At 36.8% G+C, this 15,565-nt stretch overlaps 1 protein-coding gene across 1 annotated transcript; it reads right to left on the bottom strand.

Moving 5' to 3' along the window:
* Nucleotides 1–915: 915 nt before the first annotated feature.
* lman1 (lectin, mannose-binding, 1) lies at nucleotides 916–14,654 on the bottom strand. Its single transcript, XM_044174318.1, has 13 exons — nucleotides 14,403–14,654; nucleotides 12,861–13,015; nucleotides 11,651–11,758; nucleotides 10,140–10,201; nucleotides 9,658–9,757; nucleotides 9,381–9,504; nucleotides 8,038–8,096; nucleotides 7,735–7,867; nucleotides 7,295–7,482; nucleotides 6,879–6,958; nucleotides 1,730–1,892; nucleotides 1,515–1,639; nucleotides 916–1,417 (listed from the first exon to the last, which is right to left on the bottom strand). The coding sequence occupies exons 1-13, from the start codon at nucleotides 14,620–14,622 to the stop codon at nucleotides 1,381–1,383; spliced, it is 1,554 nt and encodes a 517-aa protein (XP_044030253.1). The 5' UTR covers nucleotides 14,623–14,654; the 3' UTR covers nucleotides 916–1,380.
* Between the last annotated feature and the right edge of the window lie 911 nt (nucleotides 14,655–15,565).

Raw genomic sequence — 15,565 nt, 5'->3', positions numbered from 1 at the left:
ATTAATGTTATTGCTAACTGAGCAAAAACCGAATGTTTGATGGCAGTCAGTTAGTCGGTCGGTCCAACACTTTGGTCCAGACTAAAATATCTATTGGATTGCCATGAAATTTAGTACAGACAGTGTAGTTTAGTTTATGAACAAATACCTTAAAAACTAATGACATTCCCATCAGCCTCAGCTGTAATTTGTTTTCACTGCTCATTAGTGAATGTTAGCATGCTAACACACTAAACTAAGATGGTGAACATGGTAAACATTATACCTGCTAAACCTTCGCATGTTAGCCTTTAGCTCAGTGTACAGCCTCACAGAGCTGCTAGCATGACTGTAGACTCGAGTCTTGTTATATCTTTTTCCTGTATACATAGAGTAGATGTGGAAGGGCCACAGCCAGGTAAAGGCTTTTCAGCGGATTAACAGCAGCTACAATCTGAGCGTCAATCTGACAGCAACACTTTATTTAGCATTTATAAGCAGTTTTTAATCAATTCTAAGTGGTTTATAATACAGTATAAAATTCTGTAATGTAGTTGTAAGTAGATATAAGGACATTTTTAAGTGTTTCTTAATGTATTTGTCAACTATAACTCTGAATAAAATAAAGTGTTAAAATAAAGTGCCACCGGTTTTTTTTTCCACTTGACTGTACACAGAAATAAAGAATATATATTATTATGATCTCTTGATGTCACCATTTCACCTATTAGAGCTATATTGTATTTACACCACTTGCTGCTCGTCTTCAGTGGTGCAATTTGCCTTTTGTATGAATTTGAAATCAAAAATCTATGTACTGTAGCTGCTAATTGGAATAAACTGATCAGAGAGATTAATAGCAGATATATTATTCAATGAAGATGCATCTTGTGTGGAGTGTATCTCACATGATGAAATAAGCAGACACCACAATGATTTGTGTTTTCTGTTGTATGTAAATTGTTCAGGTAGAGGATATGTCAGATTCTGACATGTCTGACTCAATCAAAACAGATAAACAGAAGTAGACATCTGCTCTGAGTTTTCATCACCAACAGTTCAGCATTATTTTATACAAAATTGCACATTTCAAAACACAGGTTGTTTTTTTGTTGTTGTCAGTTCAGTTTCCTGGAATGGGACTGTGGCAGATTTCCACTTTTGAAAACAAAATCTAAAGGATCTGACCAACCAAAAATACTGTAAGGAACATGTTACATCATGTTGGAAATCCACACTAGCATTCATACACAACGATTTACTGATCAAATTAAAAATTATTCAACAAAACCAAATTTTTCAAGTACAATAACTTACAATCCGAAAATAATCAAACCAAAAACAAATTACCAAAACTGACATTCCCTCATTTACACACTTTAATTTCAGAAATTAATTTAATCAAAAGAATTTCTTTGCTGCTGCTTCTTGTTGACTCCTACAAGAGAAAAAGAGAGACACAAAGTATTATAGTCTTTTCAATCCATTAAATCCACAAGCACACGTACCTGTATGGCCAAATAACGATGTCTTACTTGTACATGATGTAGCAGAAGAACAGGACTGACTGAATGACAATGAAGATTGCAAAATGAACAGTGGATAAGCAGGAAGGCATGGGAGGCACCTCAGGGCACTTCATAAGCTTCTCAGCAGGATTCTGTGCGTGAAAACATACAGAAGAAAGAGTTCAGTCAGCTGATCTATTTTATAAACTGCTCCAAGTGAGATTGCACACTCTGATCCATACCTGAGCATTACGCTGGACCAGGTGCTCCACATCCCTTTTGACTGTGTGCAGATGTTCCTTTATGTCGTTGAAGTGCTGAATGGTCTCATATGTTCCCATACCGGCTGCATTACCCTGGTGTTGGGCTGAGCCGATCTGTTTCAGTGACTCATAAAAGGAGTTTCTGCAGTGACAAAGAGAAGACACACTAGTGTAAGTGGTGTGTCATTGTGCAAAAAACATGAATACTGCAACTGGTTCCCCAAAGGACTGAAATAAATCATCTTTAGTGCAACAGCCTTTTAATACCAAATAAAAAAAACTCAGCAATATAGTCAAAATGTTTACTTTTCACAATTTGATACATGTGTTGGGAGAATTCATGTTGGGAAACATGAGTCCAGTAAATATGCTGTGTGTGGTATCATTTATTTACAGTTCTACAAATTGTCCAAAATTAATCTTTTAATCCCTATTCGCTAGAGGCTACATATTCTTAAAGTTTGAAAAACAGAAAATTACCATCTGATAAAAGAGGTCATGATTGCTAAATTAATCCCTTATAAAAACATGTTCTTACAACAGATTACAAGTACAGGAGGTTAAGAAACAGACCACAGAGGAACACTAACTGGAATATGGAATCCAGAGCCAAGCTATGATGCTAAAGACAGAATAATTGTGATTGAAAAATTTTAAAAAGCATATGAGTGCAAACACATACATCTGGACATTGTTAATGTATTGCACTGTTTCTTTGGGAGTGTGGAGTTAAGAAGCTTCATGTCTTTCCAAACTGAGTAAGGGAGAGAAAATGTTTGAAATAAATAAAACAAATTCTGATGTCTCAGAATGAAGACAGTCCACTCAGCTCTGCACCAAGGCCTGGTTTTTCTGGGTCAGGTCCTTCGGCTTAGTGTGAAAATAGCTGGTACATTTTTTTCACCAATACTGGTTGGTTAGTTAGTTAGAAGCTTATTTGTTCACAATGGGGAAAATTGTCCTTGGTTTTATCTGTGTCTGAATTAGACAAACAAAGTGGGTATCTTTCAAAGTTACAGTATTTTTGGTATGAAATGTCCTCTTTGTGTTTGTCTGGAAAGTGTTCCCTTGCTGCAGAAAAGACTTTGGTAGATACCCACTTGATTTGTCTAACTCAGACCGCTGAAGCCTCATATTCAGCTGAGCTTGAGATTTTGTCCCCCCATCTCTTACATTAATATTGTGTTAAGAAATTTCTTCACTGCCAGTATAGACAGGAGGAACAATTACAGTGACCAAAAATGATTTATATGTACATACGAGCATGTGAGTATTGTTTTAAGACAGACTTGAAAAAATGTGAACCTATCCTAAGAACAGGAAGCAGAGCAATACAAGGCCAAGTACAGAGGGTGGTGTGATTGGCGGGAATGAACAGACACATCTTGTACATTCATTCTGTCTATGCTAGGTTTTGATTGTGGACTGAGGAAGAATAACAACTGCTATTAAAAAAAACTAATGAAGATCCAATTAAATTTGCAGTATAGCCCAACCGATACTGTATTTTTGAGGCCAACACCAAATTTGATATTTGAGAGTTAAAAAAAATATGATAATGATATATTGGCCGGTAGTTATTGCTTTTCATAAATGTCTAACATAAACAAACATTTTGGATTTTTATAAAGGATCCCTTAAATGTGTTTTTTATTTTAACAGTTGTAACCAACATATGTGCTGAATTTGCAGTTGAAAAATAAACTTTCCGATGGTCAAACTATGTAATGCAGACATTTTATACATTACCTACAGACACTTCTGTACTGCAGTTTCCATGCATGTACGCCAATGCCAATATACTGTATCTGCAATAAGCTAATATCATGCCAGCCAATTTATGTCTAGTTTTAATACACACTACATAACGACCTGTGATGAGATCTACTGACACACCTACCCATCTGCTACTGCTCACACATGAGCACAATCTGCAACTTCCACACACATTAACACTGAAGCATTACCAATAATACCAGACCTAATATAAACACTGTATATTGCACTTTTTTGTCAAATTATTGTGCATTTATGGTGGTTGTTACAATGTAACTGAGAGGTAACCATTGATTAGATTTATTGTCTTTAATTTCTCACTATATGACTCCTTTCATGCAACAACTCACTTTCTACAAGTTTAAAAGAAACAGTTCGAAATTTTTGGAAAACGCTTTTTTGTTGAGAGTAAATGAGAAGATTGATACCACTCTCAAATCTGTACGCCAAAGATGAAGCTACAGCCAGCAGCTGATTAACTTATCTTAGCATAAAGACTGGAAACAGGGGGAAGCCTGGCTCTGTCCTAAGGTAAAAAAAAATTAAAATAAAAAAATCACCTCTAAATCTCACAAAGTAACATGTTATATATCATTTGTTTAATCAAAAAAGTGTAAAAACAATGGTTACTTTCTGGGCTATTTCTTGGCTGGGCTTCCTGGAGTCTTGTTGCCACTGTGAGGTTGCCAGGCAACCAGTGAAGACTCCAGCATATTGTCCAAAATGTCAAACTATTACTTTAAGTATATTTGAGATTAAAAAGAGCAGAATTCATGTTTGAGAGGATTAAAAGTCGCTGCCCTAACATTTCTATACCCCACATCTGCTAATGGGGTACAGAAATCCTGTTATGTTTCTATAATAATCCTATTTTTACAAGCAAAACCTGTGTTTACCATTTCATTCACACTAAATCAGAGCAGCGTGAGATAATGTACATTGACCCATTCAGACTGACGGCAAATGCTGGTTTCTCCTGGGTCACTGCATCCATCTGGGAAGGTTTATGTGTCGGATTGACTTTCTTTGAGTTACTGATGGTGGTGTCAGAAATGTCCATACATCATTCCCTCAAAAAAACAAAACATCAAAATATACAATCCAAAACCATTACTGTCATGGCTCACCAGTAATAAAATGTGACATCTGTAAATCTGTATCAGTGTATCAGTAAATGAAGTAAAAATACTGTGTAAACCATTCTCAGAAGAGAATGAAGATGCCTAAGCCTGGATCATATTTCTCAACAAAATGCAATTTCTTAAAGTTGATTACTTACAGGGAGAAAGCAAGAGTGTTTCCCTTATCATCTTAAACACATCTAAGATGATTATAAAGAAAAAAGTGACTTGACAAATGAAAAGAATTCCAGCAGCGTAAGTAGGAAGGCCCTGAGGGGGGATTGTGACAAGAAATCAATTGGAGGTAAACCATGTTTTGCCTGTGTATGACAGATGTATTTAAAGACTCCTAATCTGATAAGGACAAAATGGTGCTAAGATGTGGCCTTTTCTTGCTGCCACATGGCTGAGGTCTAAAAGGATGGACAGGGATGACATATAAAACAAAATCTAATTTGTCGGGGGGGGGCTTGAGAAAGTAAGTGAGCATTTATTAAACCCTACATCTAATCTTCATCTACTACAAGTGACCCATTTATGAGCAGAAAGCCCTCCTTGGATATGTAGAGTCTGAGATGAAGTCCTATCATAAACTCTGTGTTTAAAAGATGGGTCAGGATAAACTGAGAGCTTAATCTACAAAGTAATACAGATCAGTCGCGCACATTAGCACATTAGAGGGAGCAGCTGCAGCCTTTTGCCAGTGTCTGAACTTATTTACTGTGTCAATCAGCTTACTCCTGTGCACCACTCTGACAATGTGCTTTCTTAAAATTGAATCATTACAGAAACTCTGTCTTTCCCTGCCATCTATAAAATATAATTCACTTACAGAAGAGCTTGGGTAGAATTAGCAAATGAGACACGTGTAAGTGAGAGTCTGGGTCCATGTGAGTTATGGGTCAACAATATAATAAAGAAAATCATGAATGCAAAACCATTTTGAGGATGAATGTCCTGTTGGATTTAGGGCATATAAACAGCTTGGTTCTTTAATGATACATGAGGCTAAGAGATTAATGTTACATAAAATAAAATCTTTAATATCTTGTGATTCTGATTAATTCTTAATGCAGATGGTGGACAGGACAAATATGCCATTATTGAATAAATAAACAAAATATCTTTGTTTATACAGCTGATTTTTAAAAGGGTGCAAAGTGCTGAGGTAAATTAAAGAACTAAAGGCTTTAATTTTCAATTATCAGCTAAACACACAAATCAGAAAGGTTGACATAAGCAGACTAGTTGGATAATTCATAACTTAATTATTGATGAAAAACATTTAATTAAAATCCCCTCGCAAATCTAAAAGGGTCAGGTTTTAGAGAACTTGAGAGACTTGTTTTTTTTTTTTTTTTTTAAATCTGTTGCGTGCTCACAATGACTAAGCCCACAAGCACCGTAGGCAAGCAATACAAAGGCATAAATATGCTATTGACTTTTAAATACAAGCTCTAAACATCAAAAAACTACATTCTGTACACCTAATCAGGCTTACTTACTATAAGTACCAAAATCAAACATTTGAAGTCATTTGAATCTTTTGCCATGGAAGGCACACCATCATAAAATCTCTTAAGCTGTATTATCTGTGCAGGCTGTCATCTGAGAGTGGTAAGGAGAAGAAGAAGATTACATCTGGATATTACTATACCTATCATGCTGTAATTACTGTATGTCTCAGCAATCACAGAATTCTTGTTCACGGAGATGATATCTTTTAAAAACAGACTTTCTTACTCAGTCACCTTTTGGGTTTCCCTACATGGCCACAATCTTTAGGCTGCTGATAAACTGTTTAAGAATACGCCCAAACTTCTGCAAGGAGGTCCTGTATTTACATCAGGTCTAATTTACAGTATGCAACTGCTTGACTCCTAAAATGTAATTAATCTATTTATTTTATCACAGCAAATGAGTAAAATGGTTTAGAGCTAAGATCAAGGCAGTGTGATGATTATCTCCTTTAGTGCTGAGGCTTTTAGCATGTGTGTACACACGTGCATGTGACGGAGCTGTTACTGCAGCTGGATTACCCGGCTGGCAGACACCTGTGATGTTGCGGCCACTGCATCCTGAGATTAAATATGATTTGAGGGATTTAACTGCCAGGATTTCCCTTGTTTTTCTGGAGTATCACGGATCTCTCTTTATGTTTGTTGCAAAAACAATAGCTAGTTTTTAAGACCAAACCAAACGTCAACAACGACAACACTGTTGTTACTTACCTCAACTCATTCAGGTTTTTGAGAACCTCCTGCTGGGTGGCTACAACAGAGCCCAACTGTTGTTGACCGGTAGTGTCCAGCTTAAAGAGAAATACAACATAATAGTCTGAAGGTTAAACACTCCAGTGTTGACGTTTGATAAAACTGCCATAAAAAAGGTTTATTAGTTTACATAACCTGTCATAAAAACACTTAACTTCATTGAGAGCACACAGAAATTACACTGAAGTGATCACTTGTGATCTGAATACATTTTCAAACAAATAAACTGATCTTAATCTTGTAAAAGCAATCTCACTCTCTATTATTCGGATCTCTACATTTGTGTTTCTAAATTATATGAAATGATTAACAATCCTGTACCCATCGTTGTGTGCATCTGGTGTGAACCCATCTTTTGGCAATGACACGCTCACCTGTCCCGACTCAGCGTTCGTCCCCTTCCTGGCGATCTCATCAGTGATGACAGAAACATATCGCCGCTGCTCGTCCAGGATCATAGCGAGCTGCCGGTGCAGCTGTTTGATCTCCAGGTGGATCCGGTTCTGGCCTTCAAACACCTGACGGATCTCCCGGTCATTCACACTCTCATACAAATCCTCAACTGCAGAGGACACAAACATCCAAGATTAAAACCAATTAAAGTAAAATCTACATTTCATGAGGTATCTCAAATGTAAAATCTGGGCATGCTCATGTCGCTGTGAGTGTGATTTATATTTTCCAAACAATTTAACTTGGTTTGTTCAGATAATATAAAACTGATAATGAAGAGTAAAAATAAAAACAACTTGAAACTTTATGATTCTGTTTAATGATCACTTAGTATTGGGACATTTGGTTTCAGAAAACTAACTTGGCTCTCCTTGGACGTCTGGGTGCTCTTTCTGAAACTCCTCTTTCTTTTTGTCGAGCTCTTGCTGGAAGTTCTGAAATTCCTCCTGGTACTTGTCCTTCTCTTCTTTAGGAATCTCAGATTCAGGTGGGGGCTTCAATGGGAAAGACAAAAAAAAAAACCTCTCTGAACTCAATAGAGGCAGTGCTTAGGCTACGTTGTGCACATGCATGCATGTGGCACACAGAGACACACAGCTACAGAGAAGTGAACGGCACACACAGGTCTGGGAAAGTATTAGGAGCTCTAGGAAAATGTAGTTACCGGTTGCTGGCCTGGCTCTGAGAGTCTGAATAACAAGAAGGACAACACATCATGGTCATCTGATGGAGGAAAGAAATTCTGAGTTAGAATATGACAACAGAAGTGAACGTTTATATTACTGCACAGTAATAACAATGTAATAACGGGGTCATAATTGTGGGAAAAATGTGATGCTGGGGTTAAAAACATGGTAATTAAAGAGCAATAACTTGGTTATAACAATGGCAATAAGTTTATTTTCTGTAATAGGATAATAGCAGGTCAGAAACATGAGAGTAATACTAGGAAGAGCATCTCTACAGGGTAGAAATTCTCATTAATAACGTAGATGTAATGGAGTAACGATAGATTTACAATAATTATGTTGTATCAAGGTAAAAAAAACAATAATAATGGGGTAATATCAATGTAAAATCTTTTAAGAGAGTAATATGATGATGTTATGGTGGGGAAATGTGCTGATGAAAAAGAGCCTATCAGAGGAGTAATAATGCTGAATACTGAAATTCATCTTCCCTCAACAAAATGAAAAGCTCTCTCTTTCTATTTTCTTTTACTTTTACGTTTAAATCTTACTTTAAACTAAACAGTCCTTACTTGGAAGTGGAATAACCACAAATTAGCCTGATTATGCCTCCACACCTGACAATTTAATATAATTTTGTATTTCAGCTCAGCCTAGACAACAAGTCCGATGTCTAAGGCCTTGTTCAGACTAATCCGTTTGGCATATCCAGATTGTATCCAGATTGATTTTTAGAAAGTCTTGACAGCAAGAAACCACATGAAATGGGATTGTTGCAAATCGGATCCAAGCCACATTTGGAGGTGGTTTGAAATGGGATTCCAATCGGAATTCTACAGATCCATCTCAGTCCAGACGCTCAAAATGGATTTCAAAGTGTCTTTTGCGACACTCGCAACGCGACACACAACAACGTCAAATCCAGAGTGACGGAAGTGTTTCAGAACGGCTGAGCAGAATCCATGCTGCGTCGCCGAGTTTGTCTGGTACGAAGGAGGAGTTCTGCACCGCGTTGGAAAGCCACGTCACCAGCGTAGTTACTGACGCCTACGTCATAATCACAGCGACCCATGCAGTTAAGTTGATGATGTCCGGACACACAAATCTGATCTGATCACTTGCAAATAACAGTGCGGACAGTCTGTCTTAAAGATCTGATTTGAGAAGCAAATCTGATTTGCCTGCAGTCTGAACAAAGCCTAAATGACTCAAGAGGGACGGTAGAGTTTTAGTTAGAGGACTACAGAGAAATACAGAGCTTTTAAAACATGTAAATACTGACTTTTATGGGTTTTTAACACAGAGAATAGAATAATACCTGCTAAACCACCAGTGGCGGCTGAAATGCCAAAGAAGCCCTCGCTGGGAATGACCATGTTGTCCACCTTTGTGCAGAACTCATAGTCCTCTTTGTCTGGAGTGAAACCATTGTTAATCATCACCTGAGGAGGAAGATAGAACAATGATGCAGCTAAACAACATACCACTGACTGTGCTGATCATCAAACATTATGTCTTCATAAACAGCTTCATATAAACAGGTAATAAATAACTCTTGTATTTAATGCTCCATACGTGTTTATGGTTTCTCCTACCATCAGTGTCTTCTTGTAGTACGTTATTTTGGCTCTGACAGGATAGGGTTTGTTGCGGAAGTCTCGTAAACATGTCCCTAGGGCTTGTGTGCTCCCGTCACTGGATCAAAACAACATTTTCAGACAAAATATAACAGTTACATTCATCTATATACAGTACTGTGCTCCACATAGACACTAAACATGAGCGGGGGAAAAATACAGTATGATTAAAGTTTATTAAATAAGTGAATCACATTAATGCCGTGTATGTTTTTGTAAATACTTGTTTAGTAGTACAGTAAACAGTGTGAACTCTAAGACAAACTGGAATGGCATTTAAAAAAGTGATTTAAAGCTTTCACTGGCCCGGAGGAGATTGGGAAAGATAGAGGATTATTTACTTTCCAAGCAAATATAATCATATTTTCTAATCTTCTTTAAGCTCTTAAATTTTCAGTTGGTGATGACATCAGAACAAAGCAAAAGAAATGTTTACTTACTTTTGGTGGTCATAAACAAGGTTGCCATTGTTTCCCACAACAATTATAGCTGGGTTATTTTTCTGGAATGAAGATGAGAAAACAAGGAAACGCATTAATCCCTTTTTTTTTCAGATCAGAGTTGGCTTTGCTTTTAAGTAATCTCATTCAAAAATATCAATCCCATACCTGAGCACAAATAAATAATATTCAAATGTGATGTAAACGGACCTGTGAAATATTTGTTTTCCATCACAGCGATAGATAGATAGCTTACTATCTACTTATACAGTAAATATATCTACTTAGAAAAAATATATATTTAAAAATAAATAATTTTAAAGTATTTAAATTCACATACATAATGAACAAATTACTTTTATTGGAACCTATAAAGTAAAGAAATAATTGTACATGTTTCTGTTTTGTTTTTTTTAAACCACAAAATTGAGCTTAAACTAATATTTTAAGCTGCAGAATATGTAAATGTAAAATGAATCCCACAAATGGATCAGCTCAAAATTATATTTTTATTTACTACACTCTTCCTCTATAACTAAACCAGATGATAACAACCAAACAGAAGCCGTCTTTGTGTTTATGTGGGCTATCTATGTAGCAGAAGATCTTTGAAATGGCTGTTTCCACCAAACAAGAACAACGACTGAATTCGGCTTCGGCAGAGTCTCTATGACCAGCGGTGGAAGAAGTATTCAGATCCTTCACTTGAGTAAACTTACTAATATCACGCTGTGAAAATACTCCACTACAAGTCCTGCATCCAAAACGTTACTTAAGTAAAAGTATGTAAATATTATCAGTAACTTACTTAAAGTATCAAAAGTAAAAGTACTTGTGCAGACCCTGTCTGTATTTTACTATTATAATATATATATATGATGTTTGTTTCTGGATTAATATTACTGCTGCATTAATGTGTAGGTTACATTTTACTGCTATAGACGTTTAAGTTTGAGCTAATTTTAACTACTTCATATACTGTTGGGTAGTTTAATCTACAGCAATGCATTATATTCTATAAGATCATTATGTTTGTAGTGTCACTGTCCTGTGAGAACCCCGTGAACTCAAACAGCCCTGTTTTCAGCTTTGTGACGATGCATTTTCCAGCTAATCCTCAACCCATAAAGGTTTCAGTTTATCAGAAAAATTCAAAACCCCCAAATTTGGAGATACATGATTTTTACTGGCCAGGAAGGATATGAAAAATTGTAATCTGAAAAGTAACTAAAGCTGTCAGATAAATGTAGCGGAGTAAAAAATACAATATTGGCCTCTGAGATGTAGTGGAGTCAAAAGAGTTGCATAAAATGGAAATACTCAAGTGAAGTACAAGTATCTTGAATTTGTACTTAAGTACAGTACTTAGCTACATTCCACTACTGTCTGTCACCAGCCCTCTTTCAACACATGCAGTTCACAAAACTCCCCATGAAACACTTTCAGGAACACCCTTGGAAATATACAATCATAAATAGTAAAGTTCTTGGAAATGTGAAGTTGACACCAACCTTTCCATCATTGTCAAAAGAGTCAAAGAAGATTCCAACTCCAGTCCACTGGTCGGCGGCACCATACACTGGACCGTCCAGGCCTTGTGCAGTGGTGAACCACACAGCCTGTTAGACGAAGAAAATGTGGTGCAAATATTTAGTTTGTTTAGCATCATTCACAAAACAAAAGTCAAAGGCAGCAGCCATTCCTTTGTGACTGTTTTTTTTATTTGCCTCTTAGGTTCAAAGTGAAGCAGATCAACAGTGAAATGGTGAATGTGAGAGTAAATATTATAAGTATATAAGTATTTAAGTGTTATGGTGCGCCTATGAATGGATTTGCAGTCGTCACACCTTGATACAATGAAATCCAGAGGCATGTTTTAACTACAGCAAAACAATATTATAAAATGTACATTAAAAACCTCAAAATACTTATGCAGCACAAATCAATTCTTGGGTATCCAGTCATGTGATCAGTACATCATCTCTTCTGATCAGTAGGTGTTTTTTTGCTTAAATATTGCTAAGAACAACCCACTGAGTACAGACGTCTTCGTGAAATATTCCCGCTCAGTGTCATACAGTATATCTTATTTAACTGTTGTGACAGGAATAGGGAAGTTCTCAGCTCTCATCACAGCTCATCTTTATTTAAACATGTTCAACATATAGTACGGTTTGGTTTATTCATCACTTATGAGGTTGGATATCGTTGGGTATAGAGGTTGTGGATTAAGTGTAAACTGCAGGGTAGTGGTAGTAAGATTTCTGAGTCAACATGATAGCTGAGTTTCCAATATTCCCTCAGTTTGGGGAATATTAACATTAACAATATTAACATTAAAATCTGCTAATTTGCTCTGCCTACATAACATTTAACATTAGTCTAAAATAAGAAAGGTTTACTTAAGATTTAGATGATGAAATATCTGATTAAAGCACAAGAAAGCAAGAATGTAACCAAGCATTCAATACGAACTTTTTATTCATGACGCTCAATGCTACAGACACATTTTAGTATTGAGGTTCAATACCCTGCCCTAGTGTAGATGCATCGAGTAGTAGATATAGCAAGCAGTGTGCTCCTGGGCAGGGCAGACAGTATATTATATATTATATTATATATAACGTAAACCAAACTTTAATAACAACTGCGATCAGAAGTGCATTAATAAGTTGTACAGTATAACACATTCCCAGACACAGAAGTTTCACCCCTACTTACCAAACCATCCGCTCCCATTCTGCCTCTTCCAGATACTCTGAAGGTCACCTCGGCCTCCCAATGTTCAAAGTTGACTTTGTTTTTTGTCCACACGGTGCCCCTCTGACTCCTGAGCGATGGCGTAATGCGCACCTGGTCTGCACTGGGAATAGCATCTGAAATGGAGAGGAGAGATGGAGCGAGTGAGCGGAATTCAGTTCCACGTTATGTTCGATGTTCTCTATGAAAATATGATGTTAATAATGTGTTTTATAAGAAAACATGCACACAAAAGTAGTTTTTTAGTGACAGACATTTTCATTGTGGCTCCTTCCACTCAAGCCAATGTGAAAAAGCTCATGCCAGCTAACTTGTAGTACTGTTATTATAAGCCAGCGTTATCAGGGTGTACCTACTCTCTAATCTTTTAACTGCCTCACTACCCAATTCAGAAAGTGTAGATTATTTTCCTCAGATTTGTTTGTACAATCTAGGTTTACGCAGTGTTACATAAAGATTAAGGTTTTTGGAGTGCAGGACAGACAAAACAAGCAATTTGAAGACATCACTTAGGGCTCTGAAAACCTGTAATGGGCATTTTTCTCTGTTTTTAAACATTTTATAGACTAAACAATAGTTGATTAATCAGAAAAACCCTACACTGTTCTTTTAAAATTACCTAATCCAACTTTGCAATGTAAAGTTCAGTCAATTAATCAAAAAGTCAATAATCGATTATTTATTTAAGTCATTTTTTCAAGCAGAAACACCCAAATATTACCAAGTTCCAGCTTCTCAATTGTGAGGATTTGCTGCTTTTCTTTTGTCTTATGTGATAGTAAAATGAGGGTCTTGGACTGTTGGTTGGACAAAAACAAACACCTCGGGCATCCTGGTGGTCTAGAAGTGTAAGATGCTGACCATGTAATCACAGCAACTCCGATTTGAGTCTAGCCACAGACTTTTTATGCCACCCCCCCCTCTCTCCCTTTGCTTCCTGTCAATATAGAGGTGTTTCCTGTCACCTCTATATTGACAGGAAACAATAAAAAGATACTTGAACTTGATGATGTCATCTGAAAAACAATCTGCAGATTTATCACTAATGAAAATCATCTTTAGTTACAGCCCCTACCTAGATCAATGCTGGTTTAGAGGGAATGCAGTGTAATCTCATGCTGCCCTTAGTACTCATATCAGCAACTGGACAACTCACTGTGTGATGCAAGAATCCAAAGGCCTATTTTTGCAAGAGGAAAGTTCAGCTTCAGTTGCATGTGTCTGCACAGACTCTCACAGCAGTCAGGTCCTCTAACGTGCTGTTTTAAATATCACTGTACCTCTAACATAAAGCGATGGTGCTAAAATGCCTGCATTTCCCGGCGCAGTTTTGAATGAACAAAGCAAACCGCTGTCACTTCGGAACATCCCGAGCGGAAAACATGTCCGTTACAAACCATAAACACGAACATGAACCTCAGCTGTCCTCGTTGTCATGAGCGTTAAGTTTAAACAGCAGGTGATCAGCAGTTCTGTGATGTTGACAGCTGGATACAAACTTACTTCCAGTGTGGATCCAAAACGGGATACTGCCGTCGGTTTGAGACAGATGCGGTCCTTTGAAGCTGTATTTGTACTCAAACCGGCGGTGAGGAGGCTCTTCTGACGTCGAGGCACCTGCGTTAATATCGGCGACACTGCAGTGAAATATTAACGTTGTGAGAAATGTTAATATCAACATACGAGCATTGGCAGCCGGGCGCTGTGCTATGGACACCGCCATGTTTCGGTATCACTGCTGACGTAGCGCTGAGGCCACGAGCATGCCGGGATGCCTGTAGGGCCAACAGGGCGTTTTCTCATTGGACGATTTTTGGTCCTTTTTTCTCTTTTCTTTTTTCTTTTTTGTCTTTTTTTTTTTTGGTGTGGTTACAGCTGAGGTTGACGAGGGGGGCCTGCTACACATAAATCACGCTGTCAAATAAATAAATAAAACATTACATATATATTCATAGCTGTATGCCACTTCTCATACATATCAACTTACCAAGAAGCAATATTACCATTAACCTTGTGTAAAGTGGATTTAGTAGATTTTGGGCATCTGTTCATTGATATTTTATATTTTTGCACACCTTATATGGATAGGGCTGCAACTAACCATTTTTTCAATTAATCTGCCAATTATTTTCTCTATCAATCTATTTATTGTTTGGCATATTAAATGTCAGAAAATTGTGAAAAATGACCATCATTTTCGCCCAAGGTGATGTCATTATAAATGTCTTGTTTTATGTGACGAACAGTCCCAAAACACACAGATGCACGCAGCAAATCCTCTCAAATGACAAGCTGAAACTGAGGAATTTTTGGCATTTTTGCTAATAAATGACTTAAACGATTATTGATCATCATATTATTTTTATATTATGTAATATATATATTATTATATTATTTTTCTGTTGCTCAACTCATCGATTATTGATACAAATACTTACGTAATAGCCTACTAATACTATGCTAAACTTAATACTAATACAAATGCTAACGTAGTACTAATGCTATGTTAATACTAATACGAATGCTAACACTACTGCTAATGCTAAAACTAATAGCCTAGTAATACTAACGTACTAATACTAATACTATGCTAACACTAATACTAATACAAATGCTAATGTAATACTAATACTATGCTAATACTGATATGAATGCTAGCACTAATG

This window comes from Siniperca chuatsi, linkage group LG18 (assembly GCF_020085105.1).
Source record: "Siniperca chuatsi isolate FFG_IHB_CAS linkage group LG18, ASM2008510v1, whole genome shotgun sequence".
Lineage (NCBI taxonomy): Eukaryota > Metazoa > Chordata > Actinopteri > Centrarchiformes > Sinipercidae > Siniperca > Siniperca chuatsi.
This window is presented reverse-complemented; position numbering and strand designations above follow the sequence as displayed.

Bases quoted from the DNA above. Each gene is read 5' to 3' on its own strand.
- lman1 (XM_044174318.1), bottom strand. From the start codon at position 14,622: ATGGCGGTGTCCATAGCACAGCGCCCGGCTGCCAATGCTCGTATGTTG. The intron at 8,097-9,380 runs GTATTATTCTAT...TTCCTCCATCAG, and splicing joins CGCCACTGGTGGTTTAGCAG to ATGACCATGATGTGTTGTCC. The intron at 1,893-6,878 runs GTAAGTAACAAC...TTGTCACTGCAG, and splicing joins AAAAACCTGAATGAGTTGAG to AAACTCCTTTTATGAGTCAC.